General features: G+C 40.6%; 1 protein-coding gene across 1 annotated transcript in view; it reads left to right on the top strand.

The window, feature by feature from the left end:
• The window catches only part of LOC121375507 (tumor necrosis factor ligand superfamily member 6-like), a 36610-nt gene that overhangs the window by 4169 nt on the left and 8798 nt on the right, over positions 1–23643 (top strand). The window contains exons 2-5 of the mRNA XM_041502997.1: positions 3783–3864; positions 15515–15935; positions 21340–21376; positions 22164–22277. Coding sequence (XP_041358931.1) covers positions 15537–15935; positions 21340–21376; positions 22164–22277 — 550 coding nt within the window. The 5' untranslated portion in view covers positions 3783–3864; positions 15515–15536. The remainder of the gene's footprint in view (positions 1–3782; positions 3865–15514; positions 15936–21339; positions 21377–22163; positions 22278–23643) is intronic.

The raw sequence follows: 23643 nt of genomic DNA, 5'->3' as shown, positions 1-23643 counted from the left end.
GGGGTTGTGTGTTTGTGTTTGTGTTGTGTGTTTGTGTGGGTTTGTGTTAAACGAAAACAGTTATAAATGAAAAAGCCGTTTTTTATTTAGGGTTACTAATTAAATTAATTATTAAAAAATTAAATTTTTTATTAGTAATCAATAATTTTATTTTTTTATTTTTTTTATTGTTATATTCAGGTTAATCTTAAAATCTTATACGTATATCTTTATCTCAATTAAGTATTAATTAATTAATATATTTAAAGAAATTTTGGTAATTTTAATCTATTCATTAAATAATCATGTAATTTATTAAGATTAGATTAATTTTCCAAAAATCTTACTTAATCTCTATTAATTCATTCATTATTTCTTTGCATTATATCTATTATTTAATTATGGGTGCGTTGGTTATTAACCTATATATCCGTGCGGGGGCCAGAAAAAGAAAAACACGAACTTAAATATCGTAATATGTGGAAGCCACTCGTGTCCGCGCTTATAGGGGACTAATATTGTAACAATACTGCCGTATTCCGCCCCCGTTTTCAATCACCTTTTTTACTAGTGGTTATAATAGCGGCGGGCGGGAATATTCGAGATTTTGTTCGTAACTGAAAAATGGATTAATGTCGGATTTACCTATTGTGGAGCTAAACTGTCTAATTTATGCGTAAAAGGAATTCGGGAAGTTTTCCTTGTATACAGTAAGTGTTTTATATTTATATGGTATCATCCTCATATTTCTTCCACGAATATCTAATTAATTCCAATGGTTTTATCGCGATTCTCCGCCTGAAATCCTGGCGGAAAACGCACAGCTTGTGTTTTTGCTATTTGAACTTATACACACATCGAAGGTCCAGTAAAATGTCAAAGAATGTTTAAAAAACGGACCGATAGGATGTTGTACCTTGGTGGTCATAGTGATGGGTAAGGATAGTAGCTATAGTAGTTCAGTAGCTTGGTAGTAGAGATAGTTAGTACTTAGTAGTAGTATGGTCAGCCAGCATCGGAAAGAGTAGTCCTATTAAGTGGTCACACGGGCGGGTTTTCCTCTCTCATTGCTGTGCGTGGTCCTATAACCATCATGTCTCGACGCCAATATAACCTGTGAATTTTAAAAACAAATGTGTTGAGTGGGCGTCGTTAAATAAACAACCTTTCGTTAGTAGCAGTCCTGGTGCTACGGCAGTTGTTATGTGTAGTAATAGTAAGTAGTTAGTTATAGTAGTAGTAGTAGTAGTAGTAGTGTCGTAGTAGCAGTAGTAGGTAGTCGCAGCAGCAGTCAGTATTTTGTAGCCATTAGTAGCTAGCAGTAGCAGGAGCTACGTGCAGTAGTATTAAGTAGTAGCATGCACGTCAGTCGTAGTATGTAGTAAGAGTTAGTAGTCTCCCCCCCCCGGTCAGTAGCAATGATAGTAGCAGCTAGCAATAGGAATAGCTAGCAACAGCACGTAGTAGTAACGGGGCAACAGTAGTAGTAGTAGTATCATGTCGTAGTAGGGTCAGTAATTAGGTAGTAGTAGCAGTATGTGGTATCGGCATAGTATTATCCCCCCAAGGCTAGGCCAGCTAACGTACAGTCATATTAGAACAGTAGTAGTAGTGGTATGTAGCAGTAGGTAGTAGCATTCTTTTTCATTACTACAACAAAAGCAGCAGTAAGGGCAGGAGTATAGCATAGTGGGCAGCAGAAAAAAAAAAAAATAAATTAGTAGTCGTCACAGCACAGTAGTAGTTAGCACTAGTAGATAGGCACGGCAGTATCAGTAGTCAGTAGTAATAGTAGTAGTAGTAGCATTAACGTAGGTAGTAATAGTAGTATAGCCAATCTAATTAAAATTAGCTCCTCCACTATTACATGTGGATCTAACACCAGCCAGTTGGAGCTCATGTCCACCAATCAAAACCTATACTTGGCAGGAATCCTGCTCAGTGATTTTAAAACGAACAAACAAACTGCGTAAGTCCCCAATGTCCAGGTAACATTTCGTCTTTTCGTAAAATATAATTTGCAATTATTGACCAAATCACCACTTCGCCTTTTGTGAATACGTTATGTTGGGAGCATACAAATTCTCTAAAATATCGAGCGCGTCCTATTTTAGTGGCCGTCAGTACAGCAGTGCACCATACCAATACGTACGGGGTGGGTTATCAGTCTTGCTACAATTTTACATTAAATAATTATTTATTTATTTCCTAAAAACACCAACTAAATCAGTCTTCAGTTTTAACATTACAAATTATTTATTTTATAAAAATAAAACATGTTTTAAGGCAGATTCGTATTCACGTACGAACATGTCGTAACCCTCAGGAATAATTCGGAAATGTTTTTCAAATTATTTTTAAATCACTGGCAGGATTCTGCAAGTAAGGTTTTGATTGGTGAACATGAGCTCCAAGCTGGCTGGTTGTTAGGATTCCACATATATATAGTGGAGCTAATTTTAATTAATTGGGGGCGGGGGGGGGGGAGTAGTAGAGCACTAATAGTAGCAGCAGTAGTAGTAGTAATAGTAGTAGTAGCAGTAGTAGTAGTAATAGTAGTAGTAGTAGTAGTAGTAGTAGCACTAGTAGTAGTAGTAGTAGCACTAGTAGTAGCAGCAGCAGCAACAGCAGCAGTAAAAGTAGTAGTAGAAGTAATGGTAGTTGTAGTGGTAATAGTAGAGGTATCACATGTTTTCTAACCACTGGGCTACCACACTGTTTACAAATATTATCTCTCTGACCTTGTCGTCGTCTGAAAAGTTTCCATCGTTAGGGAAAGATTAAACATAGAATGTGTGTCAGTGATGTTAGCTCGACCTGATCTCGAGTACCTGGTATCGGTACAAGGTCCAAATAAACAGACTGTAATCTTATCTTACATGCATGTAGGGCAAGACGTAGCCCAGTGGTAGAGCGCTCGCTTGATGCGCGGTCGGTTTAGGATCTATCCCCATCGGTGGGCCCTTTGGGCTATTTCTCGTTCCAGCCAGTGCACCACGACTGGCATATCAAAGGCTGTGGTATGTGCTATCCTAACTGGGATGGCGCATATAAAAGATCCCTTGCTACCGACTGCGCATCAAGCGAGCGTTTTACCACTGGGCTATGTCCCGCCCCAATTGTGATCAAAGTTGGTAAACCAGAAATATTCACTGGGAGGGTGGATGTTTTGGGTGGGGTTAGGGGTGGAGGGTGGATGTTTTTGGGGGGGGGGGGGTGGAGGGTGGATGTTTTTGGGGGTAGGGGTGGAGTGTGGACTTTTTTTGGGGGTAGGGGTGGAGGGTGTGTTTTTTGGGGTAGGGGTGGAGGGTGGATGTGTTGGGTGGGGTTAGGGGTGGAGGGTGGATGTTTTTGGGGGAGGGGGGGAGGGTGGATGTTTTGGGTGTGGTTAGGGGTGGAGGGTGGATGTTTTGGGGGGAAAATAGGGGTGGAGGGTGGATGTTTTTGGGGGGGTAGGGGTGGAGTGTGTGGAAAATGTTTTGGGTGGGGTTTAGGGGTGGAGGGTGGATGTTTTTGGGGGTTAGGGGTGGAGGGTGGATGTTTTGGGTGGGGTTAGGGGTGGAGGGTGGATGTTTTGGGTGGGGTTAGGGGTGGAGGGTGGATGTTTTTGGGGGTTAGGGGTGGAGGGTGGATGTTTTGGGTGGGGTTAGGGGTGGAGGGTGGATGTTTTGGGTGGGGTTAGGGGTGGAGGGTGGGAGGAAACTGGCTTTAGACAAACTAATTACTTTTTTTTTTAGTAAATGGGAACCTTGTTATAATCAGGCTATTTGTATATCATTTACACCGATTACATTATTTTTCAGATGAGTATGTGAGATATTCTTTGGGCATTGTGTCTGAATATCTCAGCTCTGACACATCAGAAAGTCATCGTGAACATTTAGGGTAAGACATACTTTTTATTAAAAATAAATCCCCCTTCATAGCTCTCTGAGACTATGTGTCAAAATTGCCAAATGTTTGACATCCAATAGCTGATGATTAATAAATAAATGCGCTCTAGTGGTGTCGTTAAATGAAGCAATTGAGAGAGGAAACCCGCTGTCGCCACTTCATGGGCAACTCTTTCTGATTAGCAACAAGGGATCTTTTATATGCACCATCTCACAGACTGGGTAGTACATACCACGGCCATTGATATACCAGTCATGGTGCACTGGCTGGAACGAGAAATAGCCCAATGTTCCCACCGACAGGGATCGATCCCACACCGACCGCGCATCGAGCGAACGCTGTACCACTGGGCTACGTCCCGCCCCTCCTTTGTATTAGTTTTTTTTTGTAACCACTAGGCCACCACACTGTTTACAAATTATACTATCTCCCTGGCCTTGGACTAACGTGTCATCTGAACGTTTCCACCATCAGCGAAAGATTAAACATTGAACGGGTGTCAGTAATGTTAGCAGAGCCTGATCTGTGTTATCCGTACAATGACCAAATAAACAAATGGTAATCTTATCTATATAGGGCAGGATTTAGCTCAGTCGGTTGAGTGCTCGCTTGAGGTGCTTGCGTAGCAGGATCGAACCATCTCGGTTGATCCATTCAGCTGATTGGGTTTTTTCTCGTTCCAACCAGTGCAGCACAACTGGACAAAGGCCGTGGTATGTGTTATCCTGTCTGTGGGAAAGTGTATATAAGAGATCCCTTGTTTCATTCGAAAAAATGTAGCGGGTTTCCTCTGATGACTACAAGTCAGAATTACCAAATGTTTGACATCCAATAGCCGATGATTAATTAATCGATGTGCTCCAGTGTTGTCGTTAAACAAAACAAATTTAATTTGAACTTATCTGTGCAGAGCAGGATGTAGCCCAGGATGCGAGATTGGTCTAGGTTCGATCCCCGTAGGTGGGCCCATTGGGCTATTTCTCGTTCTAGTCTTATCCGGCTGCCTGTGGGATGGTGCATATAAACGATCCCTTGCTACTATTGGGGAAATATCGCGGGTTTCCTCTCTAAGGGTATATGCCCAAAATTACCAAAAGTTTGACATCTAATAGCCGATGATTAATAAATCAATGTGTTCGTGTGGTGTCGTTATATATTAAACAAAAAGAAACTTTTAACTTATCGATGTATTAAATTGTAAAAACAGTGATAATACCAGGCGTTCGCGAAAAGGAAGCATATCCTGCCCACCGGTGACACCCATCATGAGTACGGCTGTCAAGTCTGTCACTTTATGTAAGACGATTGAAAACCCTCCACCCAAAACAGCCCCGGCTTTAATAGTAAAAAATACGCCCAGTGCACCACGACTGGCATATCAAAGGCTGTGGTATGTGCTATCCTGACTGTGATGGCGCATATAAAAGATCCCTTGCTACTTATGGAAAAAATGTAGCGGGTTTCCTCTCTATGACTATATGTCAAAAATTACCAAATGTTTGACATCCAATAGCCAATGATTAATAAATTAATATGCTCTAGTGGTGTCGTTAAACCAAACAAACTTTAAACAAAACCTTTTAATAAAATAATGATTTACTGTGGATGCGCCACTGCATACACATTTATTTAAACTGCAAACTTAATGACACCATGACATGCACATTTAAGGATAATGTGCTTACGTATACACATGTCAGAACTGAGTTATCAAATATCTAGAGTTATCAGATATCTAGAGTTATCAGATATCTAGACATGATATTTGTGGTCAGGGTACGTTTATTTCACAATACAATCATCGGAACAAGCCAAACAAAACCCCCCAAACAAACAAATAACCCTTCAGCATGCAATATATCAACTGATAGCTCCGTAAATCGTAAATTAAAGTTTGTTTTGTTTAACGACACCACGAGAACACATTGATCATCGGTTATTGGTAACTCTGACAGTCTTAGAGAGGAAACCTGCTACATTTTCCCATTATTACCGAGGGATCTTTTATATGCACTTTCTCATAGGCAGGATAGCACATACCACGGCCTTTAACCAGTTGTGGTACACTGGTTGGAACGAGAAAACCCCCCAATCAGTTTACATATTTGAGTCCTGTTTGTTAGTCTGGGATTACGTTTTATTTATGTTGTGTGATGCTTGTTAAGAAACCCCACACAAGCCCACCCCTTAACCCCCCCCCCCCCAACAAAACAATAACAACAACATATTTTATTGCATCTAACATAAACAAAACTAGATTAAACACAAGTAGGTATACGGTTAGAAAGCAGCAGATGGCCAGTCTGTGAACGACATACCATCACTTGCTAACTATAACAGTTACTAAGGAAAGTAAGAAGACCCCCCTAAACAAAACCCAAACAAACAAACAAAACAAAACAAAATCCCAGCAAACCCCCCCCCCCCCAAAACAAACAACAAACAAACAAACAAAACCCCCCAGAAACAAACCCCAACAACCACAAATACCCCCCCACCCCAAAAAAAAAAATCCCACAAAAACAACAATAACAAACAAACAACAACAAAACCCCCACAAAACAACCCCCCCCCCAAAAAAAAAAACCCACACAAAACCAAACCATAAAAAAGCTCTCTCTCTCTCTCTCTCTCTCTCTCTCTCTCTCTCTCTCTCTCTCTCTCTCTCTCTCTCTCTCTCTCTCTCTCTCTGTGTGTGTGTGTGTGGGGGTTTTTTTTTTTTTTTTTTGGTGAACATGCTTACGCATTGGTGTGTGTATGTACGTGCACGCTTTATATATTATTCTGTACAGTCGCTAAAACAACCATACTAAGTGACCTTAAACGAATAATGAAATATATTTGTAATATTTATGACTTGTATTTTGTGTTTCTGGATTGCCGAAGTGTTTATGCAATACAAAGAACACCTATTATACTCTTGCAGGCCATGGGATTTAAAATTTCATGGGAAACACTTTTTTAGGTTCTGTGCCTTGTGATCATAGGAACCCATCGGAAACTGTTTATAATTATTTCTGTTGAATAGTCGTACTCGATATAATAATCATGGGATACGAAATTTCAGTTCCATGATTTTACCGACACGGTACTGGGAAGGGGCGGGACGTAGCCCAGTGGTAAAGCGCTCGCTCGATGCGCGGTACGTCTGGGATCGATCCCCGTCGGTGGGCCTATAATGGCATTGGGCTATTTCTCGTTCCAGCCAGTGCACCACAACTGGTATATCAAAAGCCGTGGTATGTACTACCCTATCTGTGGGATGGTGCATATAAAAGATCCCTTGCTGCTACTTGAAAAAGTTTCCGTAACCATATGTCTGACGCCATATAACCGTAAATACAATGTGTTCAGTGCGACGTTAAATAAAACTTTTTTTTTCGGTACTGGAAACGATTGTTACTGCGAAATCCCGTGCTTTTTCCGTGCGTCCCGAGTTTCTTGGGAATACTAGGGCCCCGTTCCACGAAGCGATCTTAGCACCAAGATCACCTTAGTGCATAAGATAGCTATACACTTAAGGTGATCTTAGGCCTTTGTGGAATGGGGCCCTGGGGATTATTTACTGCTTCTGCTTCCTGGTTACACAGTGCGATACAGGTGAGGTCAACGGTTTCGCTTATCTGATTTGCACAAACGCCGCCAACCAAACACAGGATCAGTGCGTTCGGCTCAGTCGGCGATCTATTATTCTGTAAATATCACCTTAATCTTTCGACAGCCCAGTCAACCTGAGACAGGCGCATTTCTTCTGATTGACCCGATTGACAATTCAGTCGTCTTTGAAATACTATCAGCAACTAACGCGTCGCCAATAAAACTAAAATTGCGACAGTAAAACCACCAATATACGTCCGCAAATCGGAAAACACAATAGGGTTATCTCCTAATAGTAAGGACATTAAGCAATAAAATACTATATTCGTGGCCGTTAGATACCATTACAACTCGCTGAACATTTGAAAACTCGTGATAAGATAAATGGTATCTAACGAGCATTCATGTAGTATTCTTGGTATTATTCTCTATGTATACAGTGACAGCAGGATAAATTCATATCTTTACTACAATATAATACATGTATGTTTGGATAGTCGGTTCTTTTTATACACAAAAGAGCCGGGTTTTTTGTTTGTAATTCGTGGCTAGATTTTTTATTAAGTTAAGTGACTGTAATTTCAAATTTAAAAACGAGTTCCTGTTGGCAGATATTCAATATTTGCCTAACTTATTACATTCTCTGTATGGAATAATACTACGCGTTGGTCTGCAACTAATAACATACTATTATAATTTATTATCAGTTGATGACGACATGAGCTCTTTTCAAATATCAAATCAAATAGGGAAGAATCGTGTTGGAGTGTACACACTTCTGATCTATAGGACTATTGTCAAAAGCAATTTAAAAGCTTTATGATACTCCAATAAAGAAATATAAAAAGGTGTGAGTGCGTGCGTGCGTGCGTGCGTGCGTGTGTGTGTGGTATATACTACCTGATCCATTCGTTCATTAGTTCCCAGTGGTAAAGCGTTCGCTTGATGCGCGGTCGGTTTGGGATCGATCCCCGTCAGTGGGCCCATTGGGCTATTTCCCGCTCTAGCCAGTGCACCACAACTGGCACATCAAAGGCCGTGGTATGTGCTATCCTGTCTATGGGATGGTGCATATAAAAGATCCCTTACTGCTATTCAAAAAGAGTAGCCCATGAAGTGGCGACAGCGGGTTTCCTCTCTCAATATCTGTGTGGTCCTTAATCATATGTCCGACGCCATATAATCGTAAATAAAATGCGTTGAGTGCGTCATTAAATAAACCATTTCCTTCCTTCCTTCGTTAATTAGTCTAATGGGTACTAGGTTGATATCCTAATATAGACCTAGGTAGATCAGCAAATACCGCAGTAATTTGTGAGCTATATACTGAGGGAAACCTAGGCGTACGGACTCCCATTTCTGTAGGGGGGGGGGGGGGGGGAGGGTGCATGAATTGAACGAAAATGCTGAGCACTAATGCATGGTTCAGGTAGTATATCCCCTAGTCCCCCCCCCCCCCCCCCCCCCCCACACACACACGTTTATATTTCTTTATTGGAGTATCATAAAGCTTTTAAACTGCTTTAGAAATCCAATCTTATATTACTAATGTTTTTACAGACCAATCAGGGCACGACCATCGCGGTACCCCAGTGTGTTTTGGCTACCAATGTCTCACACGAACTACCAGATGTCTAAACCCGGTAGTCAGCCGGACTACTTGATTATTATGGCATGTCCTACAAGACGTTTAATTCGTCGGTGTCTGAAATCCCACCTTTCATGTTCACGCTCTGCTGCCACGAGTCGCTATGACAGTGTTGATCTTCCTTGTCTAGAACAGGATATCATACACTGACAAGTGTTCCCTGTATAAAAATCATAAAATCTATTTAGAGAGTATGATAACCTCCACACAATACAAACCTACAATACCGAAACAACGGCGGGGAATATACGACAAACCAGGAACAAGGAAGGAAGGAAAGGAATGTTTTATTTAACGACGCACTCAACACATTTTATTTACGGTTATATGGCGTCGGACTTATGGTTAAGGACCACACAGATATGGAGAGAGATGATTAATAAATAAATGTGCTCTAGTGGTGTCGTTAAATGAAGCAATTGAGAGAGGAAACCCACTGACGCCACTACATGGGCTACTCTTTTCGATTAGCAGCAAGGAATCTTTTATATGCACCATCCTACAGACAAGATAGCACATATCACGGCCTTTGGTATATCAGTCGTGGTGCACTGGCTGGAACGAGAAATAGCCCAATGGGCCCACCGACGGGGATCGATCCTAGACCGACCGCACATCTGGCGGGCGGTTTACCACTGGGCTACGGCCCGCCCTCATCCAGGAAGAAAGAAACCGTATTGAATTGACCAATGATATTGAAGAACGTAACCGTATTTACGATACCTGTTGTGGTTAACTTGTTGGTGGTGGTGTGGGGGTGGCGGGTGGGTTTGGGAGAAGAAATCTCTGTACAAGCTAAACAATAGGGTACATTTCAATGTTAATCCATTTGAATATCCTGGAAGAAACCAGAACATGATTGGTCAACATTTAAAAACCGAAACATGAGGCGTCTTGTGACTTGTGTTAAAATTAGTCCCTTGTTCAAGCTAAACCATATGAGGTAAATTTTTCAAAACACACCGGAAAACCGATATTACACCATAGTCTAAAAATGTTGAGACACCGGTCATATCTAGTCATTAAGGGTATTCCGTAACTTGATTCAGGTATGATTCCATTTTCTGTTTGTCTCCTTAATATATATATTTATATTTTATTTTATTATATTTTGTTGAGACACCGGTCATATTTAGTCATTAAGAGTATTCAATAATTTGATTCAGGTATGATTCCATTTTCTGTTTGTCTCCTTAATATATATTTATATTTATATTTTATTATATATAATTTTTTTTTTTTTTTTTTTTTTTTTTATTTTTTTTTATTTTTTTTTTTTTTTTTTTTTTTTTTATTTTTTTTTTTTTTTTTTTTTATTTTTTTATTTTTTATTTTTTTTTATGTTTTGTTTCGTTTCGTTTCGTTTCATATTTTATTTTATTTTATTTTATTCTGCAATAATACAAAGTTACTACTCCATATTGAATATTACAACAAAATAAGTTCATGATGTCTGTATTTCTGTCTGTATGTGTGTATGTATGTAAGTGTATATATGTATGAAATAACGAATTAATGAATGCATGAATGAATGAATTAATGTTTAACAACGCCAGTAAGTATGAATGAACGAACTATTAACATCAATAAAAACAAAATCCAATATTGTTTAAAAAAACACACGCACAACACACACACCAACACGTGTGTACACACAGACAAGTACACACACAGACCCACACTCCGACACGTGTAAACACACATATACACATGTGTACACAGAGACAAGTACACACACAGACCCACACTCCGACACGTGTATACACACATATACACATGTGTACACAGAGACAAGTACACACACAGACCCACACTCCGACACGTGTATACACACATATACACATGTGTACACAGAGACAAGTACACACACAGACCACACTCCGACACGTGTATACACACATATACACATGTGTACACAGAGACAAGTACACACACAGACCCACACTCCGACACGTGTATACACACATATACACATGTGTACACAGAGACAAGTACACACACAGACCCACACTCCGACACGTGTATACACACATATACACATGTGTACACACAGACAAGTACACACACAGACCCACACTCCGACACGTGTATACACACATATACACATGTGTACACAGAGACAAGTACACACACAGACCCACACTCCGACACGTGTATACACACATATACACATGTGTACACCGAGACAAGTACACACACAGACCCACACTCCGACACGTGTATACACACATATACACATGTGTACACAGAGACAAGTACACACACAGACCCACACTCCGACACGTGTAAACACACATATACACATGTGTACACAGAGACAAGTACACACACAGACCCACACTCCGACACGTGTATACACACATATACACATGTGTACACAGAGACAAGTACACACACAGACCCACACTCCGACACGTGTATACACACATATACACATGTGTACACAGAGACAAGTACACACACAGACCCACACTCCGACACGTGTATACACACATATACACATGTGTACACAGAGACAAGTACACACACAGACCCACACTCCGACACGTGTATACACACATATACACATGTGTACACAGAGACAAGTACACACACAGACCCACACTCCGACACGTGTATACACACATATACACATGTGTACACAGAGACAAGTACACACACAGACCCACACTCCGACACGTGTATACACACATATACACATGTGTACACAGAGACAAGTACACACACAGACCCACACTCCGACACGTGTATACACACATATACACATGTGTACACAGAGACAAGTACACACACAGACCCACACTCCGACACGTGTATACACACATATACACATGTGTACACAGAGACAAGTACACACACAGACCACACTCCGACACGTGTATACACACATATACACATGTGTACACAGAGACAAGTACACACACAGACCCACACTCCGACACGTGTATACACACATATACACATGTGTACACACAGACAAGTACACACACAGACCCACACTCCGACACGTGTATACACACATATACACATGTGTACACACAGACAAGTACACACACAGACCCACACTCCGACACGTGTATACACACATATACACATGTGTACACAGAGACAAGTACACACACAGACCCACACTCCGACACGTGTATACACACATATACACATGTGTACACAGAGACAAGTACACACACAGACCCACACTCCGACACGTGTATACACACATATACACATGTGTACACAGAGACAAGTACACACACAGACCCACACTCCGACACGTGTATACACACATATACACATGTGTACACAGAGACAAGTACACACACAGACCCACACTCCGACACGTGTATACACACATATACACATGTGTACACAGAGACAAGTACACACACAGACCCACACCCCGACACGTGTATACACACATATACACATGTGTACACAGAGACAAGTACACACACAGACCCACACTCCGACACGTGTATACACACATATACACATGTGTACACAGAGACAAGTACACACACAGACCACACTCCGACACGTGTATACACACATATACACATGTGTACACAGAGACAAGTACACACAGACCCACACTCCGACACGTGTATACACACATATACACATGTGTACACAGAGACAAGTACACACACAGACCCACACTCCGACACGTGTATACACACATATACACATGTGTACACAGAGACAAGTACACACACAGACCCACACTCCGACACGTGTATACACACATATACACATGTGTACACAGAGACAAGTACACACACAGACCCACACTCCGACACGTGTATACACACATATACACATGTGTACACAGAGACAAGTACACACACAGACCACACTCCGACACGTGTATACACACATATGTACACAGAGACAAGTACACACACAGACCCACACTCCGACACGTGTAAACACACATATACACATGTGTACACAGAGACAAGTACACACACAGACCCACACTCCGACACGTGTATACACACATATACACATGTGTACACACAGACACGTACACACACACTTTGACACGTGTACACACACACACACATACACACACGCACAGATACACGCACACACGCGCACACACACAATGTACAAACATTGACGAGAATGTGAACAGATTGTCTTGTGACTGTTGTTATGAAGTCGTGAAAATAAAATGCGAAAAATAAGTGTGGTAGCAGCTGAAGCGACTGCCGTGGTTGCAAAAATAAAGTTTATTGATCAGCAAATTTAACGAAGTATTTTGATTGTTGCCAAAATAGCTGTGAAAATGAATGGAAATCTGATTACGACCCCCCCCCCCCCCCCCCCCCAACTCCCCACAAAGAACAACAGCAAAAGAATGTTACGATGACCAGAAACACATTAAAGGGACATTCCTGAGTTTGTTACAGTTTTTAAGATGTTATCGACTAACAGAGACTTTTTAACGATTATAATTACATTTCAAATATATTTTTCTGCATAAAATATTAGTGACTGTATATTAAACGTGTTTCTGATCGTTCTAGTATTTGTACTAGGTTAAATTTCATTTTATTTCCCAAAATATAGTTTTTTCATACGTGCGAAATTATTTGAAGACAAAATCCAAAATATTTTATTAGTCTGAAACATCTTACAATGCAGCAAACTCAGGAATGTCCTTTTAAATATACAGTCACGGACATTCTAAAGTTGAATATGTATTGTATATGCAATTTTAGTCATTAAAAGTTCTGTTAATGGATAAGGGGCGAGACATAGCTTAGTGGTAAAGCGCCCACTTGATGCGCGGTAGGTTTGGAATCGATCCCCGTCGGTTGGCCCATTGGGCTATTTCTCACTCCAGCCGTGGTATGTGCTATCCTGTCTATGGGATGGTGCATATAAAAGATCCCTTGCTGCTAATCGAAAACGAGTAGCCTATGAAGTGGCGACAGCGGGTTTCCTCCCTCAATACCTGTGTGGCCCTTAACCGTATGTCCGACGCCATATAACCGTAAATAAAATGTGTTGAGTGCGTCGTTAAATAAATCATTTCCTTCCTTCGTTCTTTATATTTTGGTTAATATTCTGATTTGTGTTTTACTTGACTTGACTTTAACTATTTACGTGCCTATATCCTATCAAGGTTCAGGCACATCCATCCCAAGCCACATCTCTATTTTAAAGTGACCTGTTTGATTTACTTGACTTGACTTTAACTATTTACGTGCCTATATCCTATCAAGGTTCAGGCACATCCATCCCAAGCCACATCTCTATTTTAAAGTGACCTGTTTGTTTTACTTGACTTGACTTTAACTATTTACGTGCCTATATCCTATCAAGGTTCAGGCACATCCATCCCAAGCCACATCTCTATTTTAAAGTGACAATTTTGATAAGTAGTAACCTGTTTGTTTTGCTTTGAAGTGGCGGGACATAGCCCAGTGGTAAAGCGCTAGCTTGGTTTGTGCGCAGTCGGTCTAGGACTGATCCTCGTCGGTGGGCCCTTTTGGCTATTTCTTGTTCCAGCCAGTGCACCAGGACTGGTATATCAAAGGTCGTGGTATGTGCTGTCCTGTCTATGGGGTGATGCTTATAAAAGATCCCTTGCTACTAATGAAAAAATGTAGAGGGTTTCCTCTCTGAGACTATATGTCAGAATTACCAAATGTCTGACATCCAATAGCCGCTGGTCAATAAATCAATGTGCTCTAGTGGTGTCGTTAAAGAAAACATTTAACTTTAACTTTTTGTTTCTTTATTTCTTCGAGTGATTTTTGCCTCATGATTTCGAAAAAAAATTCAACATCTTCTACCATAAACTTGTCCGCACAACATCTTTTTGACTTTGAAGGGTCCTTTGAGGACACATCAGTGCCTGAACGTCATAGAGACCCCAGAATATCATCCACATATTCACACATGTATTTAACTGTCGATAATGAACACAACTATGCAGCTCTCCCTATGTTTAATATTCAAGTTGTTTCTGTTCTGAGAGGACACTCGACCACCGGCCTCGGTGGTGGCGTGGTTGAGCCATCAGACATAAGACTGGTAGGTACAGGGGTCGCAGCCCGGTACCGGCTCCCACCCAGAGTGAGTTTTAACGACTCAATTGGTAGGTGTAAGACCACTACACCCTCATCTCTCTCACTAACCACTAACAACTAACTAACCCACTGTCCTGGACAGACAGCCCAGATAGCTGAGATGTGTGACCAGGACAGCGTGCTTGAACCTTAATTGGATATAAGCACGAACATAAGTTGAAATGAAATGTTTCTCTTTATTTGAAGGGTTCTTAGAGGACATATCAATGCCTGGACGTGACAGAAACCCCAGGATGCTGTTCCCAGATGAGGCCTGGTTTAATATTCAAGTTGTTTTTGTTATCTTTATTTAAAGGTTCCTGTGAGGACAAACCCCAATGCCTGGACGTCATAGAGAACCCAGCATGTCATCCACAGATTCGCACGTGTACCTGACTGTCGATAGTGAACACAACTACGAGCATCTGGAATCCCGCAGACGACTCCCAGCTCGGCCCGTCGTACGTAGGAAGGTCAGCGTTAGACCGCTCGTCATCATCTGTATCCTCATCAGTGTCCTAGCCATCTCCCTGTCTATTTTCGTCCTCATCAGAGATCTCTTTGTGGAAAGTGACCACAGCGACCGTGAAAAATGGTGTGTTCCCTGCGCATCCATTGTCACAACACCGGTTCCGGAAGAAGATCCGAACGTAAAGACGCTGGAGGTGTACCATAAAAAAGGACGGGCTTTCTGTTGTGCCAGAACGTCTGGGCAATTCCTTACCATAATCAGTATGGTAAGTGGCGGCCAAACTTTTTTTTAAAATAATATTTTTTATTATTATACATGACCAAGGGTGGCCGTAAGATGGCTCTAGGGAGGGGGTGCATCGTCAAGCATAGGCGTCAGCAATTTCCAACAATTGTAAGTGTCAATTAATTCATTAAAAAAGATCATCTTCAAATAGAAGGATAGGGGGAGGCGGACAAAGCATAATCTTCAGAGATGGAGAATTACCCCCTGCCCCTCCTTCTCCTACGCCTATGCCAAAAAGGGCACTTACAATTGTCCAGAGTACATTAAATGCATGTACATAATTGAAATCTCTACGAGATGAGCACCCTGCCGACCAAGATGTGACATCTTTTCCACTAAAAAGAAATAAAATTCATTATTATCCATAATTTAATAAACACTGGATTTTCACAGCACTTTTAAGGTTAACCAAACACAACAGTGGCGTAGGAAGGTGCCAAAAAATGGGGGTGGGGGGGTGGGGGGGGGGTGGGGCACACTTTTATACTTACACACTTTTACACTATTATAAAGCAAAATATCTGAAACGTGTGTGTGTGTGGGGGGGGGGGGGGGGGCACATGCCCCCCTTACCCTGTGTTTAAGAAAAACAGGCTTTGTAAATTCGGCCCGAAGTATCCATTTTCACGAGTTGAAACTAGGGTCTACGACTTTAACCCTTTCTTTCCCACTATTTAATATTCATTAAAATGTCGCTTTTTGTTTGTTTAAATTAACATTATCTAAAACTAACTGCGGCCGCCGGTATTGTTTTGTCCATGGCCAATGACCACCTCGGTGGATCCATTCAACTGATTGGTGTTTGTTTTTCTCTCGTTCCAAGCAGTTCACCACAAGTGGTCAAATGCCGTGGTATGTGCTTTCCTGTCTGTGGGAAAGTGCATATAAAAAGACCCCTTGCTGCTAATGAAAAAAATGTAGCAGGTTTGATCTGATGACTATAAAATGTCAGAATTACCAAATGTTTGACATTCAATAGCCGACGATTAATTAATCATTGTGCTCTAGTGGTGTCGATAAACAAAACAAACTTTTTATCTGCGCCCAATAATTTTGTCTAATGTATACTATATATGCCAAATAAATCTTCATTCAAACCACTAACTAATTACTTGATGCATGGTCGGTTTGGGATCGATCCCCGTCAGTGGGCCAGTGGGCTATTTCTCGATTCTAGCCAGTGCACCACGACTGGTATATCAAAGACCGTGGTATGTGCTATCCTGTCTATGGGATGCTGCATATAAAAGATCCCTTGCTACTAATGGAAAAAAATGTAGCGGGTTTCCTCTCTAAGACTATACGTCAAAATTACCAAATGTTTGGCGACTTTAATGAAAATGGCCGCTGTATGTTGCACACAATCTATGAGAGAGAGAGAGGAAAAGATGGAATCTTAGTAAAAGACAACATAGTGTTGCCAGGAAACACCATTTCGAGTCCAGTAAGTAGTTTTTGCTATTTTCAATTTCATGTTTAGTTATTTTATGGATATCTTATTATAAAAAAAAAAAAAAAGAAGAGAAATTTTATTATATTTTTACTGTAATTTTATTTATTTAATTATTTATTATTATTATTTGTTATTACTTATTATTATTTATTATTATTATTATTTAATAATTATTATATGTATATTTTACTTAAATTATTTCGTATACCACTAACTGTATTATGTTTTTTTTTAAAAGGAAACCACTAGGTGACGCAGACATCACTAGACGTGGCAAAAGACTCGAGAGAACCTTTCACTGATGTTTACAACTCCAAATACAAAACATTTGACATTTACACGGTATACCAGGTGAACCATGAACACTTGTTAAGTTGTTACATTAAAGTGAAAAAAACAAAACAAAACAAAACAAAACCAAAAAAAAAAAAACCGCAGAAGAACATCACCAATTCCACTGTGGCCAATGAATAACACGAAGTTTGTGAATTTCTAGATCTGCAATTACGTATATAGTATGGGAACTTTAAATGTGGACCAAAAAACCGTTATAACATTAAAAAAAAAAAAAAAAAAAAAATCACATCTGTGCAAAAAGCAATGAATGTTTTAACAACGTCGAGAGCAGCAAATTCTCAAGCATAATTGTTCAAGCATTTAAACTGGACAATACAGCTGTAGTTTCTTACTCCGAGGCGCCATTCTTCGACTTGTTTTGACTGTTATGATATAAACTACGAGGCTAGACTTGAAAAGTGTATTTCAAAATGGCCACGTGCCTGACTGTTTTATTAAGGCAGTTTACAATACGAAAGCAGACGAAGTGACTAGTTGTGTTTGTGTTTCACATTAATAACCAATACTATACCTGGAATACGGGGAGGTGAGACCAGACGAGACCAGACTACCATTAAGTCGGTTCCACAGTTGTATTAATGTACAGCCAATATTTTGATAGTTTAAATACCTGGCTTTTGTCACCTGTATACCCATTTTGGACTAATGGGGTCGAATCAGATGACCGCAAGCCTCATTGTACCGACGTAGAAAATTCAACAGACTACAATAGGTCCACTTTGCTGGCCATTTACTTGAATGTCAGTGACAAGAAAAGTACCGTCAGTGACACAAGAAAAGTACTGTCAATGAAGCAAGAAAAGTACTGTCAATGACGCAAGAAAAGCACTGTCAATGACGCAAGAAAAGTACTGTCAATGACGCAAGAAAAGCACTGTCAATGACGCAAGAAAAGTACTGTCAATGACGCAAGAAAATTACTGTCAATGACGCAAGAAAAGCACTGTCAATGACGCAAGAAAATTACCATTAAGGACCACTTACGGTAGTCTGGGAAATTTTACTGGAACATTAAGTAGTTTGTGGTCTTTTGTTGTGAATCTAACAGCAAGAAATGCATGAACACAATATATCTGTTTGTTTTGTTTAACGATACCACTAGAGCACATTGATTAATGATTGGATGTCAGACATACGGTAAGTATGACTCGTAGTCTTCAGATGAAACCCGCTACCATTTTCCATTAATACAAATGAAGTTCCCACACAGGACAGCACATACCATGGCCTTTGGTATACCAGTCATGGGGGACTGGTTACTAAGAGTATTCGCTGAACACAATGGTGACTGAAAAAACAACCCAGGTACACCCTGTAAATCAGTCCTTTTTATACAATAAAATACTTTAACACCTGTTCTGCGTCAAATTACATTGTGCAATACAGACTATTAGTTTCCATATCGTGTGTCGACCATATGAACAAACTGCGTAAAAGGGGAGAAATCAAGATCAGTAGGTAGAGACCTCGCCTGAGGTGCTTTGGTCGCAGGATCGAACCTCCTTAGTGGACCATTCTCCGCTTGGTCTCCCCCCCCCAATCCAAAACAGTGCTCCACTACTGGTATACCAAAGGCCAGATATGTGCTGTCCTGTCTGTATGAAGGTGCATAAAAACAATCCCTTGCTGCTAAGAGAAAACGTAGCAGGTTTCCTCCGAAGACTACGAGTCAAAATTACCAAATGTTTGACATGCAATACTGATAATTAACAAATCAATGTGTTGTGGAGATGTCGTTAAACAAAACAAACTTTGTCTCTAACAGCAGAAATGCTTGGATGTCATTGTGACAAAATTACAGGCATTTAAAACAGAATGTTTATAAATGTGACACCAGTTACCGTCCAATTGTCCATTATTCTTTTTGCAAAATAAAACCTTAAAACCTCAAATTTCACTGTGTAATACTAACTATTTTGCCATAATATTCGTGTGCCGGCCACATGAAGAATTGCGCTCTGAAAATGTTTAACTAGTACGCGGGCAGCCTCGTTGAGTTCTTGAACCTGACTCACAACGTCATTACGTGCATGGATCCGATTTGGAAAATGAATTACGATCTTGCTGATATCTGCAACTTCAGAGATTTGACCTACGCCAATGTCAGTGGTAAAGCCACCAGCCTTATGGTAGATTTGCATACCATATAAAATGTCTAAGGAGCCGACTAGCACTTACATCTGTCGTAGAAGCACCTTATCCTCAAAGACGGTCGTAAATGTAAACGTAACTTAGTTGGACGTAAATCTACGATTTAATACTCTCACCGGAGAAATTTAAAAAAAGCCGTTAGAAACGATGGCTACCGGGTAAATAACAAATGCGCAAAAGGCAATTTCGTTTGTCGTCTACTAACAATAACATTATGAATGGCAAACCATGGCATTTTGGTGATGGTGAGAATCCGCGTTTTGGTACGAACTTTAGGACATTCTTCAAAAAGAAAAAGGTAACTCGGGAGAAATTGGCCTAGTCGAAAACATCTGTTCGATCAGCAACAAAAATATGTTCAATCCGTGGGCGTTTGCCATCGCAAACTGCTTCATTTATTGGAAATGCTGCCAGTTTCCGTAAATAATATATTACTATGTACACGACTTAGGCCTACGTGCAGATTTAGTTGTAACCGGAGGCACTCTTATATTTAATCCAACTTTACACGTAACTTACGTTTACGTTGTTTCGTGCATAGCTCTTCAGTCGTAGATTTACGTTTACGTGTAAAACTAGACTAACGATGTTTTGTGAATATGGGTCCTGGACTGCAGGCCTGGACCCATATTCACAAAAAAGTGTAAATTTACGTCTACGACTAGCACTTACGTGTGCCGTAGATTTACGTTTACGTGCAAGAAGCACCCTATTCTCAAAGATGGTCGTAAATGTAAACGTAACTTAGTTGGACGTAAATCTACGATTTAACATTCTCACTGGAGTAATTAATAAAAACACATTAGAAACGATGGCTACCGGGTAAATAACAAATGCGCAAAACGCAATTTTGTTTGTCGTCTGCTAACAATAACATAGCGAACAGTGAACCATGGCATTTTGGTATTGGTAGGGATCCGCGTTTTGGTACGAACTTGAGGACATTTCTTAAAAAGGAAAAGATAACTCAGGAGAAATTGGCCGTGTCGAAAACATCCGTTCGATCACGAACAAAAATATGTTCAATCCGTGGGCGTTCGCCATCGCAAACTGCTTAATTTATTGGAAATACTGCTAGTTTCCGTAAATAATAGTAAATAACGGCGATCGTGCTTGATTTATTATATGTACACAACTTACGTGCAGCGTTAGTTTGCAACCTGAGGCACTCTTATATTTACGTCCAACTTAACACGTAACTTACGTTTTCGTTGTTTCGTGAATAGCTCTTAAGTCGTAGATTTACGTTTACGTGTAAAACTAGGCTTACGATATTTTGTGAATATGGGTCCTGAACCTTTACGCCGCACGTCTTCGATGGACTCGGGCTATAATTGTGTTGCCTTTTACGAGATCCGGCTTATGCGTTTAACAATGATTGTACATGACTATAGTTTAACGGTGTTGTTGCTCCTACTTGCAGATATACGACAGACGAACCAAGCAGCTACAAGCGGAAGGTATTAATTTTAATACGCACTCTTTATATTGCACACACACCAGATATTGTTCATATATATTGTAGATATCGCTATTGAGAGAGAGAGAGAGAGAGGTAGGTAGGTAGGTTAGAGAGAGATGTTCCTATTGGAAGGGCGAGAGACAGAGAGAGAAGAGATATGTTTATGTTGGAAGGGAGAGAAAAAATATATGTTCTTGTTGGAAGAGAGACGAGAGAGAAAAATAGAGATAGATATGTTCCTGTTGGAAGGAGGGAGAGAGAGAGAGAGAGAGAGAGAGAGAGAGAGAGAGAGAGAGAGAGAGAGAGAGAGAGAGAGAGAGAGAGAGAGAGAGAGAGAGAGAGAGAGAGGGAGGGAGCGGGAGTGAGTGAGTGAGAGAGAGAGAGGGAGAGAGAGAGGTTAGAGAGAGAGATGTTCCTATTGGAAGGACGAGAGACATAGAGAGAAGAGATATGTTTATGTTGGAAGGGAGAGAAAAAATATATGTTCTTGTTGGAAGAGAGACGAGAGAGAAAAATAGAGATAGATATGTTCCTGTTGGAAAAGAGAAAGAGAGACAGAGAGGGAGTGAGAGAGGGAGAGAGAGAGAGACACACACACACACACAGAGAGAGAGAGAGAGAGAGAGAGAGAGAGATGGAGGGTCTTCTTGTCTTTAATGGGTGTGAGGAGGTTGATGTTAAACAAGACATGCACGAAATATTATCAAATTATCAGTTAAACTAACTTTGTTAACTGACTTTATTGATTACTGTTGTTCAGTATTTTATTACTGTCTCTTCACCAGAGGATAGGCTGAGACAGGTTGCAGAACCCCGCTTTCAATCGTCGGTTGGCAGTGTCTCCGCGGCACATCTTCTTACGGGCCTACAGAAACGTCATCGACTTCCACGTCACCATGGTAACTATGTACACTCGCACGGCGGTTTCTGTAACGTGTTGTGACGTGTTCAGGAGGGCGAGCGCTCGCGGACAGTTTGACTGGCATCCATACTATACCATATCATTAATTTAACGTTAAGCGCAAAACACCAGTCTAACCAAATACCGCGAACGCTCGGTCTCCTGTACAGGCGGTGTTTCTCAAATTGTATCCCTCAGCAGAATGCCGACCATAATATCAGAACTATTGGGTTTGAAAGTATGCTGTCTAAAGTTAACAAAGGAGTCTTCTCTGGGCTAAACATAAAGCTGTATCTAAGAACAGTTTAAGACCTGTCCCGGATGGAGGAGCCTCCACCTGCGCCCACGAGAAGCGTACGCTACAACAGCTTGCTCTGAATGTGCACTTAAAACCCTCTGACGTGACAGTTTGAGAAACACTGCTTTAGGGTCTGTGAGTGGATGAATACACTGTCACTATTACTGGCTTCGATTAGCAACAAATAAATCATTGTCCCAAGGGAGCGAGGGAACTAATATTAAACTAAAACTGTGCCTTGCATATTTTAAAACTAACCAAGAGGCAACCTCTATTAATCAGATAACCAGAAGCTTATCTTAAGAGACCCATCTTTGTATTCCTCCAAATCTAGTATAGTGTGTACTGACCTTCATTATGCAGTTACCTATCTTTAAAGCCATCTCTTGATGCTCCCTTTAGTGGCTGCTTATCACAGGTTCACTGTATCTACAGTGTGATATAGACCAGGGCCACCAGTTGACAGTGGATTGATGGATGTTGAGAAAGATCAGCCATTTGCGTCACCATCATCACCACAACAACCAGTCACAGCAACCCGGATTAGCGGCTACACCCAAGTGAACCTTCGCTATTAAAATGAGGCTGGTGCGATGGACTTTCTCTACTAAAGCCAAAATGACCTCGAGTTGAACGTTTCTAAAAACAGGAAGCAGAGAAGAAAAAACGAAGATGGACCTTCTAGATAAATCAAATGTGTTCAGGAGTAGATTCTAAAATGAAGAAGCAGAAAAGGAGAGGAAGAAGAAAAGGAAATCACCCCCCCAGGAATTAACAACAACAAAAAACAACAACAGAAGAAGACTTTGTTGTAAAGCGAAATGACGTCAGGAATGACATTTCCGATAGTAACAAGCTGCGACGAATATAATTTTCCAGTAAAGCGAAAGGAGATCAGAAGTAAACATTTAACAAGCAGATGAAGAAAACAAATGAAGACAAATGCTTTCAAGGGTAGTTTTACAGAAAACATCATGTTCCTCACCAACCATAAAGCAGTACTTCAGCTGATACAAAATTAGTCCCAAGACAATGTCACCAAAAATCTCAAACACCAGCTCAGCAT

This window comes from Gigantopelta aegis, chromosome 1, assembly GCF_016097555.1.
Source record: "Gigantopelta aegis isolate Gae_Host chromosome 1, Gae_host_genome, whole genome shotgun sequence".
Classification (NCBI taxonomy): Eukaryota; Metazoa; Mollusca; class Gastropoda; order Neomphalida; family Peltospiridae; genus Gigantopelta; species Gigantopelta aegis.
The sequence above is the reverse complement of the archived record's forward strand: the minus strand, read 5'-3'. Positions and strand labels throughout refer to the sequence as shown.